Genomic DNA, 26,439 nt, shown 5'->3' with positions numbered 1-26,439 from the left:
CTCTGGCCAATATTGGCCAAGAGCTAGGTTTTTTGTTTGTTAGTTTGTCAAACCGGTGGTTGCCGGGTGTAGGTGGGTGGGGGATGGGTGAGATAACTGAAGAGGATTAAAAGGTACATAAAATAAATAAGTTATAAAATAAGTCACGGAGATGAAAAGTACAGCATAGGAAATATAGTCAATAATATAATAACCTATGGTGACAGATGGTGAGCGCTGAGGAATGTATAGAACCGTCCAATCACTACGTTGTACACCTGAAACTCTACAACACTGGGTGATAATTATACTTCAATCAAAACCAAACCAAAAACGTCTCAGTCCTTGGATCATGCGGCCTGTTGATCTCCGGGTTGTAAATCCGAGCCCCACCTTGGTACACCCAAGTAATCTCTACAGAGATTACCTAAAAATAAAATCTTAACAACAACAACAACAACAACAAAGCCAAGAGCCAGAATCCTATCGCCAGTGAAGTCCCAATCTTGGAACTGAAGCAGGAGCAGAGGCAGAAAGCCAGGGGGTGGTGCTGGAGTGCAGGACTGCGCAGCGCCTCTGGAGGGAGTCGCCTCAGTGCGGGATGAGAAGTGAGTCAGAAGGCACGGACCTGTAGGGACAAAGTCGCCAGCGATGACAGCCCAGGGGCTCACGCCTTCTCAGCTGCTCCTGCTGCTAGTGGTCGCGGGCGCTGCGGGCGCTGCGGGCGCCCGGTGGCGCGGGGAGGGCACCACACCGCACCTACAGAGCATCATCCTGGGCCGATGCGCGGAGTACGTGGCGCTCCTGAATCCGGACCAGCGGTGAGCTGGGCGGGGGAAGCGGGGAGGTCTAGAAGGGAGGAGGGTGTCGGGAGGGCGGATGGAGGCCGAGGGGTAGGGGTGTGTGGGGGTGGAGGATCTCGACCCGAGAGGGGTGCGCGGCGGAAGGTGGGGCTTCTTCTTTTTTTTTTTTTTTTTAAGATTGTATTTATTTATTTGAGACAGAGAATGAGAAAGAGAGCACGAGAGGGGGGAGGGTCAGAGGGAGAACAGACTCCCTGCCAAGCAGGGAGCCCGATGTGGGACTCGATCCCAGGACTCCAGGATCATGACCTGAGCCGGAGGCAGTCGCTTAACCAACTGAGCCACCCAGGCGCCCCAAATCTTTTTTTTTTTTAAAGATTTTATTTATTTATTTGAGAGAGAGAATGAGATAGAGCACGAGAGGGGGGAAGGTCAGAGGGAGAAGCAGACTCCCCGCTGAGCAGGGAGCCCGATGCGGGACTCGATCCCTGGACTCCAGGATCATGACCTGAGCCGAAGGCAGTCGCTTAACCGAGCCACCCAGGCGCCCCGGAAGGTGGGGCTTCTAAAAGTCGGGGGGGGCCAAGTGCAGAGGGTGAGAAGTCTAGGGGTGAGGAGTGTGTGTGTGTGTGTGTGTGTGTGTGTAAGTGAAGGAGGCTGTGGGCCGTCAACCTAGAGGCAAGGATTAGGTAGAGGTGAGTTTGGATGACAGCCAGCAAGTATATGCTTAGCCAGAATGGTCAGACCCAGGAAGGCCGACCTAGAAACTGGTGAATCCAGGGACTTGGGGAATTCAAATTTCAGATCCTCTGAAACCTAGAGAACTTTATGAGTTTGAGTCTCTCTTGCCAGCACAGTGCTTCTTACTAATTTTTGTTCCTTCTTTGGACCTACTTTTTCTGTTTTCATAATGTTTTTTTCTTGTGCCAGTTTTTTTTTTCTTTCTGATTCATTTCAGACAAATAAAAAGCAGAGAATAATACAAGGAACGCCCATATTACCCACTGCCCCACACAAGAAATAAACAGTTACAAATGCCTTGGGAAATGTTTTTGGAAAGCTAGGATGGACTTGAAGAGTTGTGGCTGTCACCGGAGGGCGTCCTGTCTGCCTTAGTGTCACCTAACGCAAAGGGTGACAGCGTGAGGTGCGTCCTCGAATAGATCAGCCCAAATCTTTTGGCACGAGCAAATGGTTTTTACTACTTTCAGCAAGTACGGAGACAGGGAGATAGTTCTTTTTTTTTTTTTAAGATTTTATTTATTTATTCATGAGCGATAGAGAGAGAGAGGCAGAGGGAGAAGCAGGCTCTCCGCGGAACAAGGAGCCCGATGCGGGACTCGATCCCAGGACCCTGGGATCATGACCTGAGCTGAAGGCAGACGCTTAACCGACTGAGCCACCCAGGCGTCCGACAGGGAGATAGTTCTTAAAGCACTGACTCCTCTAACACAGATGGGGGCTCCAGGTTGACAGCCAGCAACATTTGGGTCAGTTGGTCCCTACAAATAAGAAGCTGGCCACGGGAACTTAGTAAAACTTTTATAATCTTTTGAGCATGGCATTCAAGGGGATTGCTTAACTCCGTAATTTCCCAAGAACGTCTGCTGCACTCTTGAGTAACTTTGGGCATTTCCCAGTAAGAGGGCGGTTCTACAGGACCTGTGAGGCTGACAAATGAAGGTGCTGGAGAGCAAGAGAGTGTATTCCTTTTAACTTCTCACTGTGGTCCCTGATAACTTTAGCCCTAACTAACATTCGCAGGAGGCGAAACAGCTTTTCTCAACACCCGGCTCTCATTCCTGGTTTTACAAGGTCTCATCCACTGGCCTGACCACAAGTGGCCCCGGGGAAAGTGGACCTTAAGTCTCAGTGGAGAGGCCCCTGGAGTCGGGAGCCTGCCTGGTTTATTGGAATTGTCATCCTCCAGGAAAGTGCCTTTTCTACTCATCTCTGGGAGCCCGGGACAAGACTCTGTTCCTTAGCTCTGAAAAATGTGTGTCGTACCATCTGAGAGCCATTTCCACTGTCAGATTTCCAAATCCATCACCTAGGTTTTTTCTTCTCCTCTTCTAAATGGGGGTTAATGCACGAGACAGGAGAATTTGCTGTCTTTTTTGTGCCTCGTTATGCAGAGTTGATAAATGGCAAAATTGCGCGGGAAGCTGTTGGGAGTACTTAGAAAGAAATGGCCGTAATTCACAACATCTCATGATGTGGTTTGGTTTTCTTTCTTTTTTTTTTTTTTTAAAGATTTTATTTATTTATTTGAGAGAGAGAATGACATAGAGATAGCATGAGAGGGGGGAGGGTCAGAGGGAGAAGCAGACTCCCTGCCGAGCAGGGAGCCCGACGCGGGACTCGATCCCGGGACTCCAGGATCATGACCTGAGCCGAAGGCAGTCGCTTAACCAACTGAGCCACCCAGGCGCCCTGGTTTTCTTTTTTTAATGTATGCCGCTGCACAGGGACAAGAACTGCACAGCTATCTGGGAAGCCTTTAAAGTGGTGCTGGACAAGGATCCCTGTTCCGTATTTCCCTCCGACTACGACCTTCTTATTAACCTCTCCAGACATTCCATTCCCAGAGACAAGGTAAAACATTCCTCTCCGTCTCTATAGAGATAGATGGTGCGTGGGCCAGGTGTCTGCGACCCTGCGGGCACCTGTTTCAGTCTCCCCAAAAAATCAAGCAGCAAACTCACCTGAGTTCTCTGGTGGGAAGGCATCTTTGTCTTCAGTGGTAATTCTGGGTCTCCTGCCTGTCTGGGCAGAAGGAACTTTCCTAAATCAACAAGTCTTGTGTGGGGAATCACTATGTTAGGACCTTGCCACACCTTTCCCCTGGGCCTCTGTCCCTAGCCAATTCTGAATAATCTGTGTCCTAACTGGCCCCAAAGGCCTGAACTTTTGAGTGACTCAGAAGAGCCTTAACCTCAGTATCTTCCCAGAAGACCAATCCCTCCTTTTAAGGGACCTGAAGGTTCTGTCTATTCAGTACCAGTTTCTTTAAGCAAACTACATATCTTTGTTCTGAGTTCTAATAAAATGAAAACAAATGAGAAAATCTACATAAAATGTTTGCTTAGAACAATACCTTGAGTTTAAAGAAAGTCAGATGGTTTGTTTTGTTTCTTGACAACATAATTCTTAACCCGATTTTTCATTGTGAAATCAGGTAACATTGATGTTTGCAAACGAAAAAATCTTTTTTTTTTTTAAAGATTTTATTTTTATTTATTTGACAGAGAGACACAGCGAGAGAGGGAACACAAGCAGGGGGAGTGGGAGAGGGACAAGCAGGCTTCCTGCCGAGCAGGGAGCCCGATGCGGGGCTCGATCCCAGGACCCTGGGATCGTGACCTGAGCCAAAGGCAGATGCTTAACGACTGAGCCACCCAGGTGCCCCCAAATGAAAAAATCTTAACATTGTTGTTTTAAATTTGTAAATGGAGCTGGAAGATTCAGAGATACAATAGATTGAAAATAATGATTTTTAAGGATATTTTGCATTTTGCAACTTGCTGCCTCCTGCCAGTAAAAAGAGGAACCCTAAATGTTGTTCTCTTCTTTCATAGATTTTGGTGCTAGTTGATGAACTCAGTAAATAATTACTTCCACGTGTTGGACCTTGTGCTAAGGCTTGAGGATGCTTGCAATGGGGAACAAAACAGCCCTGACCCTCGGGAAGCTTCCAGTCTAGGCATAGCCCAGTTGGACTACTGAGGGTCTGATGAGATCATGGGAGGGATATTGTTATTTATATTTACTGTTGTGTGAAAACACTGTAGCATTATAGTGGAAACTGTAAAATACAGTATAAAAGTAACATATTTCTGAGGCATTTTACACTCCCCAAAGTGCTTTTTGTGGTGACATATCCTCCTGAACACAGCTGTGGAAGAAGAAAAAGGGCTCATGCTCCCCATTTTCCAGATGTGGAAACTGAGGCACAGGGCTATGACATGGCTTGCTCAAGATCACACATCTAGTGTATGACAGAGTGAGGATTCGAACCCAGGTCCTTTGATCTCTTTTTAAATCCAGGGATAAATATATATATTTATTACTGAGAAAGTACTTTGTTAACCTGTGCATGACCCTTGGAACGATGGGAGGAGAGATCATGGCACTCTCTGAATGGGTAAGCAAAGACAAAGAAAAAGAAAGTTCAGTTGTCAGAGAAGTCAGAGTTGAATAAATATGGACTGCCTGACTGAAAAAAAATCTGCTTTGATTTCATTTTCATGTTACTTTTGTGTTTGTTTTTCCTTAGTCCCTGTTCTGGGAAGACAACCACCTCCTTGTCACTAGCTATTCAGAGAATGCCCGTCGCTTGGTACCTCTGTGCAATGTTCTGTACGGGACGATTGGCGATTTTCTGAGCTGGTGTCGACAGGAAAATGCCTCCGGTAAGACTCCCGGACAAATCACAGGGAAAGTGAGAGCTCCTAGTTAAGTTGATACTCTGCATTTGTCATTTGTGCTAAATGCTTTCCTACGCATTTGTCTCATTTGATTCCCCCCAAATACTCTGAGGTAGGTGGTAGTAATAATAATTGATGTTGACAATAATAGAGAGAAAGCACTTATCTTTTGCTGGGTACTCTTTAAGCATATACTGATACATATTAACTAATTTAATCTCTGCAGCAGCCCCAAGGGATAGGTCCTCTCCTAATCTCTGTTGTGATAAATAAGGAAACTGAGGCATGGCAAGGTTAAGAAACTTCCTGAGGAGTGAACAGCTAGGAGGCGCCAGAGTCAGACTGTCTGACTCCAGAGCACGTGCTCCCAGCCCTGCCCAACCCGGCCTCACGATTCTCCTGTTCCAGAAGAGGAAACTGAAGTTTAGGGAGGTTAAATCACTTGACGGAGTTGAGCCAGGAGTTAATCCTCTTCTGATGAATTCTGAAGCCTTTGCTCTTAAATGCCACTCCAAATACCAGAAGATACTTTGCAATTAAAATCACAGTGAAAGTCACCAGGGCTGGCCTGGTGGTAATAAAAACTCTCCTCATGCATCCAGATCCTTCTGAGAGCTGGAGCTAGCGCAGTTGACATCCTTGGAGGGCTTACAGCTTTGTGAGGGGCATTTCCTCCCGTGCTGTGCTCTGATGCAGGAAAGTCCAGGTCCTGAGCAGTAACACAGACACCAGCCCAGACCGGGGTATCTGGGAAGCTTCCCAGCAGCTCTTGGTTCTCAATTAGTCTTGAAGGGTGAGCGGGAGAGGAGGTAGGAGGAGGTATTCCGTTCATGAAAACTGCAGATTCTCCCTGCCTGGGTATTGGAATCACTTTAAAAGTTAGCCTAAGGTCATTTCTGTGTATTCTCCTCCATTCATTCATTTATCCAACTACAAGTGCCTACTCTGTGCCTCTAGGCAGCGGGAACACAGCAGAGAATAAAACAGGAAAATAATACCCCATCCTTATATTACAGATGGGGAGATAAGACAAGACACAGGCGAGTCAAACAGTCTGCCCCGAGATTCCATGGGCTACAGGGGCGCCTGGGTGGCTCAGTTGGTTAAGCGACTGCCTTCGGCTCAGGTCATGATCCTGGAGTCCCGGGATCGAGTCCCGCATCAGGCTCTCTGCTTGGCAGGGAGTCTGCTTCTCCCTCTGACCCTCCTCCCTCTCATGCTCTCTGTCTCTCATTCTCTCTCTCAAATAAATAAATAAAATCTTTAAAAAAAAAAAAGATTCCATGGGCTACAGAGAGAAACAAAACAGGAAAGAGGGTACGAAGTGCTGGGAGGGGAAGGAAGAGGGAGGACAGTGTTGCAGGTTTACATTAGTGTCCAGAGAAAGCCTTGCTGAGCAGCTATTTGAGCAAAGATCTGATGGAGTTGAGGAAGAGAATTTCCTGAGAGAGGGAACAGCCAGTGCAAAGGCCTTGAGGTGGAAGTATGTCTGGAATATTTAAGGAACAGCAAGGACTGCAGCAAGTAAAGAGCAAAGTAGTAGGCGATGAGGCTAGAGGAATAAAGGAGGGCCAGACGGCACAGGGCTTTCACTGGGAGGGAAATGGGAAAATTTCAGGGTCCGGGTCAATGGACGTGGCCGTTCATCCAATAGACAGTGACTGGGAAATCTGTTTGATTATCCTGCAGCAGGGACGTGTGGAGTGTGAGAAAAAGAATGTGAAGGAAGGGAGAGTATGGTATAATCACAAATATTCGGTTGTTGTCCCCAGGTCCTGGCACACAGCTCCTAAGACCCTGGGAATATGAAGAGTAATAAGAATGTCTTTTGGGTGATAATGACATGACTAGTGACTGGGGGTTCCTAGATAGCTTCACATGGGGTCTGGTCACCAGAAAGGCCAAGGAAAACCGTATTGGAGCCTGTGAGCTTTTGGCCCCATCCCTGTCCTCCAGGAAGGAAAGAGGGGCTGGAGATTGAGTTAATCACCAAAGCCATGATTTAATCAATCATGTCTGCCTAATGAAATCTCGTAAAACCCCTACGGGGTGGGGTTCAGAGGGCCTCTGAGTTGGTGAACACTGGGAAGGTGGGAGAGTGATGGGCCCTGAGGGGGCATGGAAACTCCCCATATTTCCCTTCAGAAGTACACATTTTGCCCTGTTTGGTTCTCTCTGGAAGGACTTGTTAATGAGTACTTTCTCCTTTTTTATAGAGTAAATGGGGGAGCAATCCCATTATATGCCTGCTGAATTCTGTCATTAGAATTTTAATTTTATATTTATTTATTTACTAAAGATTTTATTTATTTGAGAGAGACAGCACACAAGCAGGGGGAGCTGCAGAGGGAGAGGGAGAAGCAGGCTCCCCACTGAGCAGCGAGCCTGATGTAGGGCTTGATCCTAGGACCTTGAGATCATGACCTGAGCCAAAGGCAGACGCTTAACCGACTGAGCCACCCAGGCACCCCTGTCATTAGAATTTTTAAAATGTAATACCTTTTAACACTTTATATATTTTAAATGTCATAAAATTTCTGTTTTCTGGCTAAAGACTATCACTGTCTTGGTGTTTTGTTGTATTTACTTCTAAGACTGGGTCTAACTGGAGAAGGCACTTCACTCAACAGAGCAAAGACTTTTTTTTTTTTTTAAATCACTTCACTGGACCCTCAGTAAAGAAAAAGCCGAGCTAACATGCTGATGCTTGGCGGTCGGCAGCCAACTGCTTGGGTCTCTGCCTTCCTCACATCTGTGCAAAGCAGAATGACACCTGTCTTCCTATCACAGATTGGGTTCTTTGTGGGTCAGGTAGGCAGAACTGTGAACATCAAACTTGTAAACACAGGCGAAATAGATTTTGTGGAGTCAGCGAATGTTTTAAATCAATTCTTCTCTGATACAATGTTTGAAATGAAACAATGTCCGTCTATTTTCCCCTTAGGACTCGATTACCAGTCCTGCCCTACATCAGAAGATTGTGAAAACAACCCCGTGGATTCTTTCTGGAAAAGGGCGTCTATGCAGGTGAGCTTGGGAAGGCCGGCTGGGAGGCTAGCACAGGTGGGACCCATGAACATAAGACAGAGGGGTTCAGAGACGGGGCCATCGGGTCATGACTTAATGTCTCTGAGCCTCTCTTTGTGTCCACGTTCGCCACATTCTGATTCACTCTGTCTGCTCCATAAAGATGTGAGGACTTAAGGAGCCTAAATACTTAGCACAGCAAGCAAACACATTCAGTGAATGTTGGTATAGATGAGGATATTAAATAGTCGCTATTACTATAGTGTTGTGGCTGCTCTTAGTATTTCGAATCAATGTGATTTTGATTGCTATGTAAAATGGGGCGGCCCCTGTTTTATGTGAGACCTTGGGACACCTGAGATCCAGCTGTCGGGGTCAGAAATGTCCCCAAGCCTGCTATTCATCATAGAGGAGGTGATAGGAGGTGGTAGGTGACAGGCGAGGGGAGGATAAACTGGACACACAGAAATGGCCCCTTACCGAAGGTCTGTTCCTCAGAGAATACTGCCACCAGAGATGATGACAGTCTATTAAATGTTAGCTGTATTGACTCGGAGGCCAGTGGACTTCAGGGTCCTGCCATCCACCACCAGCAGCTCCCTCTCAGGGCTGTCCATGTCCCTTTTTGTCCCATCCTGGATCCCTGGGTGTCCACTGGGTCCCTTGTTGATCAGAGCGAGATTACTTTGGTTAAATCCTCCTTCACGCTGTGGTTTGGAGCCCGACAGAGGGCCGGCTCCAGGCAAAAGGCATTGTTTATTGCTGAGCTCTCCTGCTGATCCCGTGGGAGCACCGCATTTATGCTCACTACCCGTTGGCTCTGTTTCCAGTGGAGACTCCACTCAGTGAGCACCAGGCTGCCAGAGCCCCTCATGGAGGCTACGGGGGCATCATCACCTGAATGTGGGATCATAGCTGCAACTCAGAGGCAATAGCAACACTCTCATCAAGGAGCTAAGAATCATGCCCACATTTTATGAGCCCTCAGAATGTGCTGGATAGTCTATGCACAAGAGAGGTAGTTGAGTATGTGATGAGGAGAGGGTCGGAATTGTAGCAGAAAAGTATTCAGTACATGTTGATAATTATTATTTTGTTTTATTTTATTTTTATTTATTTTTAAAAGATTTTTATTTTTATTTTGTATTTTTTTTAAAGATTTTATTTATTTATTTGACAGAGAGAGACACAGCGAGAGAGGAAACATAAGCAGGGAGAGTGGGAGAGGGAGAAGCAGGCGCCCCGTGGAGCAGGGAGCCCTACGCGGGGCTCGATCCCAGGACCCTGGGATCATGACCTGAGCTGAAGGCAGATGCTTAATGACTGAGCCACCCAGGCGCCCCAAAAGATTTTTAAAATGTATTTATTTTAGAGAGAAAGAGAGAGAGAGAGAGAGCATGCATGCAAGTGGGGGCGGGGGCAGAGGGAGAGAATCTCAAGCAGACTCTGTACTGAGCACCGGGAGCCTGGCACGGGGCTCGATCCCACGACCCTGAGATCATGACCTGAGCTGAAACCAAGAGTCGGATGCTTAACCAACTGAGCTACCCAGGTGTCCCAGTAATTATTATTTTAAATGATTTAATCTTTATAACAATCCTATGAGGTCAGGGACCCTTATGACCCCTGTTTTACAGATAGGAAAAATGAGGCATAAAGAGATCAAGAAACTTAAGCAGCCTTATTTTTTTTATTTATGTATTTTCTTTCTATTCAACTTATTAAGCAGCCTTATTCCAGAGCTAATAAGTGGAGGAGCCAGAGAACAAATTTTTCAACCACTACATCATATAGCCTCATTGTATCTGCATGCATTTTTTATTTCATTTTTTTTTTTTTACCAATGTGACAGCTGCTCAGGATAAAAAAGTGACAAATAATAGAAAATACAAATAAGAAAATTAATCATGTATATACCTGCTGTCTGAAGGCAACCCCTTCAGCATTATGGTCATCAGACCTTGGCATTTGTGGATTTGACCATGACCATTAGCACGGACTATTGGAACCCTGAGACGTGCATGACACGCACGTCTCAAGTGTATTGTTGCTTTGCTGCCGCTGGTATTGGGCATCACTAAGCCCAGTCATGGCTCTCTCGGTGCCACCTGCCTTCCAAGCCCCCCACCTCACTCCAGTATCAACCTTTTATCAGGGAAATTGTATGTTCTGGTAGTATTCTGAAGTGGAGATTTGGGAACTTCGCTGGACCTATCTCTTCCTTGGGAATTTTGGGGGGAACTAAAATTCCCAGACTTTTGTCCAATTATTTTTAGCATAGTAGAGCTCCTGCTTTATCTTCCTAATATTGCACTTTGCTTTACATACACATACTTCCTCTGTGTTTGCAAATCTTTTGCACAGTTTTATTAATGGCAGGCTAATATTTCAGACACTTAAGTACTATCAGTTACTTGCCATTCCTTTGTTGTTGACTATTTTAGATGGCTTACAAACAATGCTGCAGTACACACCTTTGTGCACAATGCTTGTGATGGTCCTTAGAGCTGTTTACAAAATGTCTGGTTCATCTTCCGCATACATGGTTTGCATTCCCCTGCCTTGTTGACGTTACTTGCTTGTGGCTTCTTGTGACTTGCCAATGAGATGTGAGAGGGAGTGTGTATGATTTCTGGGTGGAAATGTCTCAGAACTGGTCTGTGATTTACCACTGTCCCCTTCTCCCTTCCCTGACAATCAATGACTTTGCAGATATGGACTCTTGATCAGCTTATGTCCCAGAGCGAGGACATAGGGGACAAAACGCCAGTGGACTTGTGATAAAGATGTAGAGTGAGCATGAAATAAATCTTTGTTGTTTAAAGCCACTGTGATTTTGAGGTTGTTTGGCAGCATACTTTAGTGTATTCCAGCTGATACAATGCTGGAAACTGATCATTTCACATGGTTTTCCGAGTAGATTCCCAGCCACGGGATCACAGAGTCTATGAGTTTTTGACATTTCAAAGCAATTTGCTTTCCAAGAGATGCCATTTGCATCCCTACCAGCTGTATGAAATATCAAATTTAGTACATCCTTGCTCACACTGAGGAATGTCAATTTAAAAAAATTGCTCATTTCATAGCTGAAAAATGACATGTGTTAATTTAATCAAAATACTTGTTTCTTCTTACAGTATTCAAAGGACAGTTCTGGGGTGATCTATGTCATGCTGAATGGTTCAACGCCATCAGGAGCCTATCCTGTTAAAGGGTAAGAACACCAGCATCAACAAATACAACAAAGAACGCCAAGTTGTTTATTTAGTTTTTTCAAATGGAAGCTTAAGAAAACTGTCTTAATCACCAGCATAAGGCTTCCTTTTGTAAGTTCAGGTAAAGCAAAGACAATTGAATGACTGGAGGTCAGAGCCATGTCTATACATCTCTGCCATTAATAGCTGATGAATGCACGAATGAAATAAATAACCTAAAAATAAAAGCCAAAAATACCCCCACAGAACACCCTGAAAGCTTTTGGACAAAAGTAATGTGTAAATCAACTAACAGTGAAATGGGAAAAGTATCCTATTGCTTTAGGACTTTAAGAAATGTTGGGGCACCTGGGTGGCTCAGTCAGTTAAGCGTCCAACTCTTTTTTTTTTTTTAAAGATTTTATTTATTTATTTGACAGAGAGAGACACAGCGAGAGAGGGAACACAAGTAAGGGGAGGGGGAGAGGGAGAAGCAGGCTTCCCGCTGAGCAGGGAGCCTGACGTGGGGCTCCATCCCAGGACCCTGGGACCATGACCTGAGCCAAAGGCAGACTCTTAACGAATGAGCCACCCAGGCGCCCCAAGCGTCCAACTCTTGATTTCAGCTCAGGTCATGATCTCAGGGTCGTGAGATCGAGTCCAGCATCTGGCTCCCCACTCAGCGTGGAGTCTGCTTGAGATTCTCTCTCTCCCTCTTCCTTTGCCCCTCCCCCTGCTTGCATGCTTGCACTCTCTCTCACTTTCTCAGTAAATAAATAAATAAAAATCTTTTTAAAAAAATGTCTTTCCTCCTTCTCAGTTTTTTTGCAGATTTTGAAATTCCCTATTTCCAGAAGGATAAAATCACACGAATTGAGGTCTGGGTTATGCATGACATCGGAAGACCGAAAGTGTAAGCCAAGGTGTTACTGATGTTGGTAATTGTGCAAACACACTTCTCTTGAATATGCTATAATCAAGCCCGTTTTACATTTTCATTTTTGGGGAAACAACAGTGTTCTCTGTCTCTAATGTCATGGGTAAAGAAAGACAAAGTCTTGACTTTTAGGTATTGCCACTAAGCAGTCCTGAGCCCAGAGAGAGGACCTCCTTTATTCAGTACTATTCTCAGCCAAGGAAAATGGTGTTCCTTTCTGAGCTACCCGGGCAGCGCTGGATAGGAGAGTTCCTTGTGCATTTGTGTGGGTCAAAGCCAGTTTTTCCCCCAGTTGTTTGAAAGCCCCCACCAGGAGTTCTCAGAATTGACCCAAGGACTATGTAATGAAGACTTTATTCTCAGAGAACAACCATTTCCACAACTGGGTCTCAGATAACTGACCAAGGAAACTGTTAAGATCCATATTTTCTGGAAAACCACTTGAGTTTGTATAAACGCAAGGCTGACCTTATTCTTCTCATCAGTGTGGAGCATTGCTGTTGAAGACGGAAGATAAGAAACGAAAACCCAGATTCTTCAGAGACAAGCCAAGGAGGCCCAGCCTGGCTCAAGTACAGCCATATTAGGCTTTAGAGGCCTGCTGGGGCCTTGCTCTTCAGAGCACTGATGAAAAGTATTGCCAGCCCCAATGAGTATGTTCTGGGAGAATCTTGGCAACGTCCCCATTTCCAGCCCCTAGAGCCCTCAGACTCACCGTATAATGAGGGATTATTTTTTCCTGTCTCTTAAACAAGAGATTAAATTTGCAGATGACTTACTACATAGTAATACCAGGATCTGCATTTCTCTTCCTGGAAGACAAATTTTACTTATGTTGCATAAAGAACAGTGTATATTATTTTTCTTATTTCTGTGGGAATTTGCTCTTTGTCTAGAAATTATGCTTGCTTGTTGTTTTAACGTTTCTATCAGAGACAGCTTGCCCTTTGAACCTATCTTTAGTGAGATAAGGAAATTGCAATTCAACGTTATCTTGGACCAACATTTCTGCTACAGCCGAGTTGATAAAAGGGCCCAGAGCACATGGTTGTATGTTTGTGCCAGAGTGGAGTTACGGGTCATGAGCTAAGGAAGTGAGGGTCCTGAACTGCTCAGATTTTAGGGGGAAAAAAGAACAACTTATAGACAAAGAGCTAAAAACAATATGGCTGATACCTGATTGCGGTTAGCATTGTTTTAGCTGCCATTATAAAAAACAAATAGTAAAATAATCCATTGACCTCTATATATCCAGATGTCCTGAAACCCCCACATCATTGCTTTCTGAAAATTCTCAGTAGTGAGCTTGTCCTGGAGAAGGACTTCATCCCAGATTTTGGCTAGGTTCTAAAACATGATGTCACTTAACCCCCTGCCCTCATCATTCCTGTAATGCCTAGAATTCCACTTCTTTTGTGAAAACTTCCTCCAGTCACTCATTTCCACTCTGTCTACTCCCTCTCTATTAGTGTTACACTGGGGAGGCTGTTTCTCTTTTCATTCCGGGTAAACTGAGGCAGGGCTGCCGGTGACATGAATGCCACATCTGCTTGCCAGAGCTGCTGGTATTCGTGCTGTTTGCCCCTGCTGAATTATGGCCACAGGAGGGCAGGACTCCCAGCGGGGGAGAGTGTGGGGAAATGAACACTCACATGGTGACCTGGTGGGCAGCAGAGGGTGCAATTTGGCATTGCCTCTTGTTGGAAAAGAAACAACAGGCCCAATTAATAATGTAACCTTGTGGGCGCCTGGGTGGCTCAGTCGTTAAGCGTCTGCCTTCGGCTCAGGTCATGATCCCAGGGTCCTGGGATCGAGTCCCGCATCGGGCTCCCTGCTCGGCAGGAAGCCTGCTTCTCCCTCTCCCACTCCCCCTGCTTGTGTTCCTGCTCTCGCTTTCTCTCTCTCTGTCAAATAAATAAATAAAAATCTTAAAAAAAAAAAATAATAATGTAACCTTGTGTATCAACTCTACTTCCATAACAACAACAAAAAAGTAACAGTGGGTCCCAAATGGAGTCAGTTCTCCCCGCAGTAGCAAACCAAGTTTCAACCTCTCCCAGAAATGTGACCTTTCAACAGTCAATCTGAAATTTCCTGATCGGCCACAGTGAGGTCATCGGCACACTAAATCCTTGCCTCTCCCTTCCCCCCAAAGAGAAGGTGACCTGGCCTGAAATAATCCTTTCTTTTCTTTTGTTAATAACTTCCTTGTCACACCCTCCTAATGATACAAAGCCTTCCATTTCCAAGGACTTCTCACAGCACTTGCCTGTTTACTAGGAGGGATGCCCCTCTATTCCTGAATCGTTGAATAAAGCCGATTAGATTTTCAGATTTACTCAGTTGAATTTTTGTGCTTTGAGCCTTAAATTGCATTCAAAACCTTAGTGCCAGAAAGCCTACTTCCAGGAATTTATGCTAAGGGAATAAAGAATTAAAGGATGTGTTTGAAAATGAAGCTCCAACAAGGTTAGTTTTAGTGTGACTAAATATATAGGATCTCTTTCCTATATCCTATATTTTGATATAGGAATCAAACTTGATCATCAACAAGAGGGGACGGGTTTTATGAATCATGTTCTGATTATGTAAGGGAGACCCTGCAGGAATTTAAAAATAACAGCAGAGAAGTGTATAGAAGTATACTTGTGCCAAAGCAGAATACAAAATGCATCGGACAGCAGAAGCCTGTTATAGTTTAAAAGTCTCGTGGGAAGGAGCGTATTTCAAACGTTTAGAAGGATATACACCAAAATGTTAGCAGCACTTGGCCCTAGTGATAAGCGATTGGGGTGATTTCTTTTTCCTTGTGTTTATTTGCCTTTTTTGCTAATTTTTGACTTGTATGTTCTTGTTTTCATTTAAAGCCTAACCTAACACACATTGCATGGTGAGCACGTTGGCAGCCCTGTGCGGGCCTGGGGCGCGTCGCTGAGGGGCGGTGCTGGGTGGGGCGCACTGCGCCTGCGCCAGCCCAGGCCCTCCCGGTGCGCTGGACCCGCAGACCTTGGAGCTCAGCGCACGGTCTCCTGGGGGGACCGCGGGTTCCCCGCAAGCGGCAGTTTTGGGGTTACTGTCGCGTATTCCCTCAGAAAGGAGAATAACCCGGGAAGCACGTGGTCATAGGAAATTTTAATGCACCCCGAAACAGCTTCCTTTTTTCCTCCTCCTTTAATTTTACTTACATGTTTTTATATTTTAGGGAATCCTGTGGAGAAGGCACTGTGAAAATCCTGGAAGAGAGACTGAAGAAAATGGGTTTTCAGTACAGCTGTATTAACGATCACCTGTAGGTGGTATATCATAATCAGTGTGCAATTTCAAAGGTGGAGCAGTGATTTTGGAGAGCACGGGGCTGTTGAATGTGTTCTGCTGGGATCAGCTCTAAGGGCCACAGGACTGTGCCTTCTGGGCTGTCACTGGGTGTGAGGGCTGGGAGTGCCTTCTGGCCAGGGCTCCGCCTGGGTCCCACCCACTTTTGTCCAGAGTCCTCTTTAAAAGATGCTACAGGACAAATAGAAACCCCTTTTCATTTGTGCATGTCCTGTTTCCCCTCCCTTGCTTCTGGCAGGTGAGTAACCTGGGAACAGGCACTGTGGTCCTTTTATCTTTGGATGCCACGGATCCTTGCCCAAGATAGATGCTAGGGTGGGTTTGCTTGAGATTCTTACAGAGAAATGCATCTTAACAGTAGACCAATAGGAAAATAATAACAGCTACCATTGATTGAGCACATTATGGGCTAAGTACTTTATGTACTTATAATCAGGTGTTGCCTGCAGGCTTTCCTGATTCTTGGAAATTTAAGATTTTATTTATTTTGGAGAGAGAGAAAGAGAGAGCGCATGCGTGTGAGTGGGGGGTGAGGGGCAGAAGGAGACAGAGAGGGAGAATCTCAAGCAGACTCCATGCTGAGTGAGGAGCCCCACGGTGGGCTCCATCTCATGACCCTGAGATCACCACCTGAGCTGAAACCAAGAGTCACACCCTAAGCCACCTCAGTGCCCCTGATTCTTGGAAATTTAGATAAGTTAGGCTGAATCCCTAAGTACCATTGAAAACCCTCCCCTGCACTGGGAACTCCTTACCTTGCTGCTTCCTGCTTTTCTCCACCTCAATGCCTAAGTCTGCAGCCCTGCTTGGTTCCTCAGGGTGGAGGTGCAACATTGCAAGGACTGGGTCGCTTTCTTGAAAATTCGTGGGTACAGCAGAGTGGAAATTCCATCTGCAGTCTTGTCCAGCCCCCACGACCATCCAGCTGGCTCTGCCGCACTATGCCTTCTCATGAGCTCTGTGGGCTGGATAATCCTCCCAGCTGAGCAAAGCCCACTGGAAATATGGGTTGCTCCCCCGTTTTGCCAGACAAAGAGCCCCTCGAAGCTGTTTTTCACAGCTTGATGCTGTATCAGTGTACCCCTCTGTTACTGTTAACGCTCTCAGGAAGCTCAAAAGTGAGGTGTTACCACCCTCTATTAAAAACAAAACAAAGCAGGCGCCTGGGTGGCTCAGTTGATTAAGCGTCTGCCTTCGGCTCAGGTCATGATCTCAGGATCCTGGGATGGAGCCCTGCATCGGGCTCCCTGCTCTGCAGGAAGCCTGCTCCTCCCTCTCCCACTCCCCCTGCTTGTGTTCTCTCTCTCGCTGTGTCTCTGTCAAATAAATAAATAAAAATCTTAAAAAAAAGCGCAAATACTGTTTTTGGAAACTATAGACTCTGTACAGGAAAATGCACCAACCATAAGTACACAGTTGGATGAATTTTCCCAAGTTCAACACACAACAACATAACCAGCAGCTCAGAGTCTCCCCTCATCCTCCCTTTCAGCCTTCCTGCCTGCCCACAATAGTAACCTCTCTCTAGACTTGTCTTAGATTCCTTGTGTCTGTTGTTAAGCTTTATATAAATATCCCTTTTCCGCAGATGGGTAAATTAAGGGTCAGAGAGATTAAATAAGTTTTCCAAGGTCACCACTCAGGGACAGAGCTGAGTTTTGAACCCAGCATTGTATGGCTTTGAAGGATGCTCTTTTCTTTCTACTTTGGGACCCTTCCTTTCTTAAAGCACCAGGTTGTATTTTATTTTTTTAAGACTATTCAAATTCCAGTTAGTTAACATACAGTGCAATATTAGTTTGAGGTGAACAGTATAGTGATTCCACATTTCAGTACAACACCCGGTGCTCATCACAACAAGAAAGCACCAGATTTTCATGAATTTGCCTTAAAAGGCAGGTCTTTGCTAAAGCAGCTCAATGATGGGGAAAATTGTGCCTAAAAATTCCACATTTAGGACCACTTTACTTTGGCCCAGGAACTCCCTTGAGGAGGCTGTCTTTGTAAGTCATCAGGCCGCATGTGGTGACCCAAGCCAGAGCCCAAGGTGTCCTTCCCCGCTCACGGCTGTCCTAGGGGACTCAGCCTGCTTTCACTTGCTCTAGTTGTCCCCACCTGCACTGCCCTTCGGGGCTCTTCCCTTGCAAGCCTGGCTCAGGTCCCCTTCTCCCTCTTCTTTACTGCCCATTGGGCTCCGGTGTTCAGCTGGGATTTGTATTGCTCCTGGGAGCGCAGAGGAGATAACGAAAGGTCTACCTTGGGAGAATGACCAAGGTTAACACACCAACCTCCTCCCCTAACAACCTCTTGCCCCACACAATTCAAGTGACATGCCTCTGTCCTGTGGCCATCAGTTCTCCCCAAGATTCTTGCACATTTTGGCCAGCTCTTCTCTTTCCAGAGCCTCTCTTGCCTCCTGGTTGATTTCTGTGAGCTCTGTATTGAGCCAGACTCCATGAAACTCAATGACTTTGGGGGTTGGGGGCAGAAAACAGCAACAACAAGCTATTCTCATAACAAATACCTGCGTAGTATAGACTTTACCAGAGAGTAGTCAAGACCTGGGGAGCAGTAAAGCGAACAACGCATTTCCTGTTTTTCCAGAGTCCCTTCCAGCACCTGGCCAGGAGAAAGCCGCTGTTGGCCTGCCTCCTCCTTAGTGCCCAGTGTGCCTCAGCTACCTGGCTCCTCTCTTTCTTCTGCTTTCCCTGCCCTCCTGGGACTCTGCATCTTCTCCCTCTACTGGGTAGCTTCTTTGCTGAAGCCTGGGTACTAGCCATCACCCATGTGCGTCAAGTCCAACTTTCTGGCCAAAGACCTCATCAGGAGGATTTTCCAAGCAAGCCCGTTCCATCCTTACAGAAGTGGTTCCATGCTTGGGCTCTGGCGTGAGCCTGCAAGGTTCAAGTTCAGCTCCACAATGGCTACTGTGTGTACTTGGGCAAGTGACTCTGATTAGCTTTCTCAGCTCTAAGTTGGAGATGGTAATACCCGCTCCATTTGGTTGTTGAGAGGATTCAATGACATGGTCTGTATAAACATAATCAGATTTCTTGGTACATAGTAAGTGCTCAATAAGTGCTAGCTAATATTTCTTAAAAGAAATAGTTTGTGTGGGAGCACCTGGGTGGCTCAGTTGGTTAAGCATCTGCCTTCGGCTTGGGTCATGATCCCAGGGTCCTGGGATCAAGCCCCGCATCGGGCTCCTTGCTCAGTGGGAAGCCTGCTTCTCCCTCTGCCTGCCGCTCCCCCTGCTTGTGCTCTCTCTCTCTCTCAAATAAATAAGTAAAATCTTAAAAAAAAAAAAAGTTTGTGTGTTCTTCAAGGTCAGAGACTTTGTACCCCCAATACTTTGTAGACACATCATAAAATGTTTGATGAGTGAGAGCATTTAAATAATCCCTTAAATATTCTTTCTTTTCATTCCGTAGACCAGTGAAGCTCTTAAAGTGCGTGGACCACAGCACCCATCCTGACTGTGCTTTGAATTCGTAAGTAGATGTCTGACCCAACCTCCTTGCTTCCCCAAGCTAACCAGGCCTTACCATTGACAGAACGCCGATGAACTGCAGTATGATTTAACACCCACGCCCTAAAATAATCTGGCTGCTGAGTAAGGTTTGTGCTTCTGCGCTTCTCAGTCTCTCTGAGCTGCTAGGTCGCTGCAGGTTTGGAGAACATATGCCCAAGTGGGCTGACCTCCTGCCGAGCTGGCAGAGCAGAGCCTGTCATGCTGCAGTGGGTGCTCCCTAACGTCCATAGGATCCATTCTTCCATCTACAAGGGGCAGAACATTAATCAGGGCTGCAAGCCAGACACTGTGCTGTGTGTATTACGTAGAATATTTTGTCCATTTTTATAACTAGTCCATTAGAGAGAGAGAGAGACAGACACAGAAAGAGAGAAGGAAGGAATATGCAGTTACCTACTGGAACCAGCCTGGTCATCGCCCCCCTGGATTACTGAGTAGACCCTAATGAGTCTCCTTGCTTCCACTTTGTCCCATCCCTCATGGCTTCTTTGCAACCCAGATGCTAGAGTCAGCCTTTTATTTTAACTGTTTATTAGGGAAACTTCCAAACATACACATAGAGTGTAGTTCTTCAACCATTGAGTCATGTGACTCGTCTGCTCACAACTCTGCAGTTGCTCCCACATCCCTCTCAGAGTCAGAGCCAAACAGCCTGCCCCGGCCCATTTCTCTCCGTCTTCTTTCCTGCTCCTTTCCTCTTTCTGCGCCTCAACCATAGTGGCCTCTTGGAACATGCCAGGCATGTTCCTGCCCTTGCGCCTTTGCCTGCACTGTTCATTCTGCCTGGAAGTCCTTCCCCTAGCTGTTTGTGCGGCTAACTTTCTCACCTACTGCATTAGCTCCTATCTTGCCTCCATGAAGTTATGGTGATCTCAGTATTTGAAATTACAGCCTGCACCATAGATGGCTCTGTGAAACCCCTCATGATGTTCTATTTTACCTTTTTATAGTGTTTCTCATCCTCCAGCTTCTTTGCTCAATAAGTTTATTCTTTACTGCCTGTCTCCCACATGTTAGAACATAAGCCCCAGAAAGACAGGAACTTTTACCTGTTTTGTTCAGTGATGGATGTGTCCCAGATTAGCATGTAGTCTGCAACCGGGTAGGTGCTTAGGAATGAAGGAATGAATAAATGAATGAGTGAATGAACAAATGATTGGTTTCTACTCTGAGGAGGCATTTGGATTTGAGACAAAGAATGTCTCAATTTGGTCAGGCAGTCGAAAGGAATGACAAATGTCCTACAAGAGTTGGAGACGTGTCTGGTGTGTGTGTGTGTGTGTGTGTGTGTGTGTGTGTATATATATATATATATATTCCAGATTTTGATTGCAAGAAACGGAAACCAATGGCTCACTTAGGTGGAAAAAGGGCGGAATAAGGTTGTTGAGAGGACTTAATAGGTAGGCAATCCAGTGAGCTGAGGACTTCAAAAAGCCTGGAGAGGTAGATATCCATAGTGTTACAGCATAACTTAGGTCTTTATGATTTTACTCCTTGTCTCCTTAAGCCAACTGTCAGCTTTATACAGATACAGATCATGCCCATGGCACCCTACACAGCCATTCCTGAAACAGGCAGGGGGTGCCACCCTGGCTACCTGTGCCTCAGTTTACCTCCTGTGCTGCAGGAGGTGTCAGGTGAATGAGGGTGTCTCTCCTTACCTGTTGCCAGAACTTTCCGGGGACTTCGGGCGTGTCAGGCTTCCAGCCTGGCAGTCCTGGAGTCATCATCTTGTTTCTTTCCAGGAAAGTGGGCAACTCGATCCCCATCAGTGATGCTGAAGGGGTTAAGTGATCTCTTAAAGTCCCTTAGGACTGGCTAGAGCCAGAAACAGAACCCAAGTTTGTGTGTCGAGTCCTTGCTTTCCCCACCAAACCATACTGCCTCAAAACGTCACTGTGGCTCACAGTACAGCAGATAAGGGATTTAAAGTACCTGATCTGCTCTCTACTTTGGGCATTCTTCCAGCAATTGTTGCAAAGATTTATGTATGACAATTCTTTCCCCATGCCACTGAATGTCAAGAAGAAAACCCTCTTTCTTTTTTTTTTTTAAAGATTTTATTTATTTATTTGACAGAGAGAGACACAGCGAGAGAGAGAACGAGAGAGAGAACACAAGCAGAGGGAGTGGGAGAGGGAGAAGCAGGCTTCCCACTGAGCAGGGAGCCCAACGCGGGGCTCCATCACAGGACTCCGGGATCATGACCTGAGCCGAAGGCAGACGCTTAACGACTGAGCCACCCAGATGCCCCAAGAAGAAAACCCTCTTTCACTCTTGGCAGGTTTTCTTCCACTTTCTTTGCCCTGGAAGGAATTTTACTAATCTCTTTTTTAAACAACTTAGCTAAGAATATTGAGAGATGATTTGCAGGAGACGATCCCCAAGTGGCAAATATGGAGAATGATTTCATCTTTCTAGTAATAATGAGATACAAATTTAATGAGGTGCAATTTTCACCTCAACATCTTGGACATACCTTAGCCAAAAATAGCGAAAAAATATTTTAAAAGTGTTATTCAATGCTTGATGCTATTGTAAGTTTATAAATTGCTCAGGAGAACAATTTGACAATATGTATCAGAAATTATAAAAATATTCACAGTCTTTGGCCTAAGTCAGACCTTAGGGTACTTCCGGTACCCTCTTCTAAAAAAAAAAAAAAATTTTGTTTGTTTTATCTATTTATTCATGAGAGTCAGAGAGAGAGATAGAGAGAGGCAGCGGCAGAGGGAGAAGCAGGCTCCCCGCCTAGCAGGGAGCCCGATGCGGGACTCGATCCCAGGACCCCGGGATTGTGACCTGAGCCGAAGGCAGACGCTTAACCATCTGAGCCACCCAGGCGTCCCCCGGTACCCTCTTCTAAAGAAATGATTCAGAATGTGGGCGCAACCTGTATGTTCAAAGATGTTCATCACAGCATTCTTTTTTTTTTTTTTTTAATATTTTATTTATTCATGAGAGAGAGAGAGAGGCAGAGGGAGAAGCAGGCTCCCAAGGAGCAGGGAGCCCGATGCGGGACTCGATCCCAGGACCCTGGGATCATGACCTGAGCCGAAGGCAGACGCTTAACCATCTGAGCCACCCAGGCGCCCCCACACAGCATTCTTTATAGTACTGAATCCAAAGTGTAAGCATTGGGAGCTGGACCTAAATATCCAATGAAAAGTGAGTGGTTACATCAAAGGATTACATTTACTGGATGGAATATAATGTAGATATTGTATGTAGATTATATTTCCATAAAATTGGGGTGGGGGACAGTGGTAGGAATAATCATACAGCAATGGAAAAATTCTCATGAACAATTCAAGTGAAAAAATATGTAGAAAACAAACTTAAAGGCTTATAGGCTCTAGTTTTGGCCAAAAATTCAGTACAATGATAATCTACTGGATTGGCGAAGATATGAGAAAACAGATGTACTTATGTTATTAAAATAAGGACTCACTTTGTCAGTCAGGGTCAAGGAGAAACATCAAATCTCTTATCTTGGTCTGAATTCTCTGTCCAAAATGAGTTGTCCCTTCTTCCCCCAACACACCCCAGGACACAGAAGTGGGAATTCCAAGCTCCACTTGCTTAGGGATAATGGAGTAAAGGACTTTTAATCTGCAAAGGTTTAGAATGGAACAAACAGCTGTTTATATAAATCTAACTCATGTTATTAATAGTTCTGGGGTAAGTTTAGGAACAACTTACAGTTTTTGGTATTTAATTTATTTGTAACATTTTATAGAATTTAACATATAAAAATAGCTGTTGGAATAGCTCTTTGATTCCAAACATATCAGATTGGGATTTTTTTGTTGAAAGTTATATTTCAGTAACATAAGTACTTAGATTTTACTAAATTTTTAGCCATCCTCTACCAACTGAGCCAGCCGGGCAACCCCCTAGGTTTTTAAATAGAAAAACATGATTCATAAATTAAATAGACAAATGTATGGGGAAATAAAGTTTTTGAATTTGTAAGTTTAATAGCTAGAATTAATTTTTTAAGCCAAAGTAATTGCCAATAGTGTTTTTATCTTTGCATGAAAGCTGCCCTCAAGCACAACCTCACATAAACAGGACAAGTTTATGTTAAAATGTGACAAGTAAAGGCCTAGAACATGAACCCAGTCATGAAAAGCAAAGGAAAACAAAACTGTATGTTTCTATTTGTGCATGATAATGGACATCAATGATGAAATAGGTCTAAGGACATGAACTCCAAATTGCTCTAAGTGGTTACTTTTAGGAAAGGGAGGGAGAACTGGAAAAGGATGGAGACACTCAGTATAACTATTTTGTTCTGTAATATTTTATTTTTCTAAAAGAATAAACATAGATATGCCTGGATGGCTCAGTTTGTTAGTGTCCAACTTTTGATTTCAGCTCAGGTCATGATCTCAGTGTTGTAAGATGGAGCCCTGTGGTGGGCTCCGTGCTCAGTAGGGAGTGTGCTCTCCCTCTCCTTCTGCACCTCCGTGCTCTCTCTCTAAAATAAATAAATAAATCTTTAAAAAATCTTTTTTTAAAAGAATAAGCATAACTATACCCTTATATTCATTAATTATCTTAAAGCAAAAAAAAAAAATCAATTTTGAGTAAATCAAGTCTGAGATTATCTGAATCAGAAGTGCAATTGTAGAAAATGTCCAGCAGGAGGAGCCCTAGTACAAATGTGTGGGCTGCTTAAGATTCTTCTTTTATTTAAGATTTTATTTATTTAATTTGCGAGAGAAAGAGAGAGAGCGAGCATGGGGGTGGGAGGAGCAGAGGGAGAAGCAGACTCCCCGCTGAGCAGGGAGCCCAACATGGGGCTGGATCCCAGGACCCTGAGACCATGACCTGAGCCAAAGGCAGCCTCTTAATGGGCTGAGCCACCCAGGTGCCCCTCCTTTATTTTGTTTTTATTTGAGTGTAGTTGACACACAATGTTACATTAGTTTCCAGTGTACAACATAGTCATTCAACAGATTTATATATTATGCTATGCTCACAAGTGTAGCTACTATCTGTTAACAAATAAGTCTATTACAGTATTTTTTTTTTTTTAAGATTTTATTTATTTGACAGAGAGAGACACAGTGAGAGAGGGGACACAAGCAGGGGGAGTGGGAGAGGGAGAAGCAGGCTCCCCTCTGAGCAGGGAGCCTGATGCGGGACTAGATCCCAGAACATGACCTGAGCTGAAGGCGGACGCTTAACAACTGGGCCACCCAGGCGCCCAAGTCTGTTACAGTATCATTGACCAAATGCCCTATGCTGTGCCTTTTTTTTTCTTGTGCCTTCTTCATCCCTAACTGGAAGCCTGTATCTTCCACCCCCTGCATCCCTTTTGCCCATCCTCCCTCCCATCTGGCAACCATCAGTTTGTTCTCTGTATTTACAGGTCTGATTCCACTTTTTATTTGTTTTTTTATTTTAGATTTTACATATGAGTGAATCATATGGTATTTGTCTTTCTTAATCTGACTTATTTCACTTAGGATAAGACCCTCTAGGTCCATCTATGTTGTTGCAAATGATTTAAAAAAAAAAAAATCTCATCCCTTTTTATGGCTGTGTAATATTCCTCTGTGTGTGTGTGTGTGTGTGTGTGTGTGTGTGTGTGTGTGTACCACATCCTCCTTATCCATTTGTCTATGGATGGACATTTAGGTTGTTTCTCAATCTTGGCAATTGTAAATAATGCTGCAATAATCATTAGCAAAAAAAGGGTGACCAGCAATCAAATGGAGTCCAAAACCACGGGATAAATTTCCAAGCCAACATTAGATTGTTTCATGATTTTAAAAAATATATCTTTTAATTGGTTTTTAAAATTCAGTAATTTCCGTTTTAAAAAATCCAGTCAGTGGTCAGACTCTATTTGCTATAGTCGGAGTCCATTTTTTTGGCCAGGTCCTCTCTTGGTGTCTTAACGTCAAGATAGGTTTTTCCTTACTAAACTCCAGTGACACAATGTCCATCAGTACAGAGGTTGGCTAGCTTTATGGTATATCCATACAGTAAGAATCCATCCATGAGGAAGAATGAAGTAACTAATATGTTCAATAAGGATATGTGTCCAAAATCTGATGTTAGTTGAAAAAGGTTGCAGATCCATTTGTGCTTGTAAAAGGGTGCATGAAGGTGTGTGTAGGTGTGTGCACAATGTAAAGACAGGTGTCCTTCCTCGGAAGCCAACTCAAACCATCAACAATGATTCTCTGTGGAAAGCAAGAATGGGGAGTCTATGGAGTGCCTGGGTGGCTCAGTCGGTTAAGCGTCTGCCTTTGGCTCAGGTCATGATCCCAGGACCCTGGGATCAAGCCCTGCATTGGGCTCCTCTCTCAGCAGGGAGTCTGCTTCTCCCTCTCCTCCTCCCCCACTCATGCTTGCTCTCTCTCTTTATAAATAAATAAAATCTTAGGAAAAAAAAAGAATGGGGAGTCTAAGACACTTTTACTTTTCACTTTATACTTTCTGTACTATTTCATTTTTTCTGCAGTGTGCGTGTATGCATATTTTTTTTTTAAAGATTTATTTATTTATTTTTATTTGAGAGAGAGAGAATGAGAGAGAGCGAGTACATGAGAAGGGGGAGGGTCAGAGGGAGAAGCAGACTCCCTGCCGAGCAGGGAGCCCGATGCGGGACTCGATCCCGGGACTCCAGGATCATGACCTGAGCCGAAGGCAGTCGCCTAACCAACTGAGCCACCCAGGCGCCCCGCGTGTATGCATATTTTTGAAAGTAGGCGCCAGACACCAACACTGACATTTTCTTTATTTCCTTTTTGATTTGCAGGGCAGCAGCATCTACTCAAAGGGAAGTCCCACCTCTCTGGGCAGAACCTGGTGCCAGCCATATCATTCCTTTCTTAGTGGCTCTGGCTTCAGCTGTTCAAATGTAACTGGAAACTCCGCTGTGCAGCCCTAACCGTCCACCAGCCCTGAAGCCTGCCCTTTGCACATTCATCCTTCTTGTTCTGTGCATACCAGGTGATTCCATTGTCTAATGAAGCTCCCTGCTGGGAAAACAATGTCCCGAGAGGAGTTTTCAATGATACACATGCTCCAGATTTCAGAGACAAGAAATTTATCTAGTCCTATTGAACAGGTTAAAATTGCTGCATTAGAATTAAAGCGAGTTATTAGCTTCTTATTTCATAATGGTACAAAGCATTGAGATCCAAACTATTGCTGTATAAAAAATATTTTTAGGAAATTCTAA

At 44.9% G+C, this 26,439-nt stretch overlaps 1 protein-coding gene and 1 long non-coding RNA gene across 4 annotated transcripts; both read left to right on the top strand.

Annotated features, from left to right (window-relative positions):
- The first annotated feature begins 516 nt into the window (after positions 1 to 516).
- BST1 (bone marrow stromal cell antigen 1) lies at positions 517 to 26,439 on the top strand. Of its 3 annotated transcripts, XR_004679292.1 has the most exons (10): positions 517 to 800; positions 3,251 to 3,377; positions 5,059 to 5,194; positions 8,154 to 8,236; positions 11,374 to 11,450; positions 12,251 to 12,343; positions 15,570 to 15,656; positions 19,132 to 19,191; positions 21,315 to 21,515; positions 26,014 to 26,439. XR_004679292.1 is itself a non-coding variant. In XM_035005268.1 (9 exons), exons 1-9 carry the CDS (start codon positions 631 to 633, stop codon positions 26,117 to 26,119), a joined length of 939 nt encoding a protein of 312 aa, XP_034861159.1. In that variant the 5' UTR covers positions 517 to 630; the 3' UTR covers positions 26,120 to 26,439. The 3 variants fall into 3 exon arrangements, 1 of the variants encoding a protein (XP_034861159.1); XR_004679293.1 differs by lacking the exon at positions 12,251 to 12,343; XM_035005268.1 differs by lacking the exon at positions 21,315 to 21,515.
- LOC118010692 lies at positions 1,240 to 2,761 on the top strand. Its single transcript, XR_004679294.1, has 2 exons — positions 1,240 to 1,929; positions 2,547 to 2,761. It is a non-coding gene; the product is annotated as an uncharacterized LOC118010692 (long non-coding RNA).

The sequence above is a fragment of the Mirounga leonina genome, unplaced genomic scaffold, assembly GCF_011800145.1.
Source record: "Mirounga leonina isolate KUSES-001 unplaced genomic scaffold, KU_Mleo_1.0 Mir_129, whole genome shotgun sequence".
Classification (NCBI taxonomy): Eukaryota; Metazoa; Chordata; class Mammalia; order Carnivora; family Phocidae; genus Mirounga; species Mirounga leonina.
Note: the sequence above shows the minus strand (reverse complement) of the source record. Positions and strands in the feature narration are given on the sequence as shown.

Bases quoted from the DNA above. Each gene is read 5' to 3' on its own strand.
- BST1 (XM_035005268.1), top strand. From the start codon at position 631: ATGACAGCCCAGGGGCTCACGCCTTCTCAGCTGCTCCTGCTGCTAGTG. The intron at 5,195-8,153 runs GTAAGACTCCCG...TTTTCCCCTTAG, and splicing joins TCGACAGGAAAATGCCTCCG to GACTCGATTACCAGTCCTGC. The intron at 12,344-15,569 runs GTAAGCCAAGGT...TTTATATTTTAG, and splicing joins GACATCGGAAGACCGAAAGT to GGAATCCTGTGGAGAAGGCA.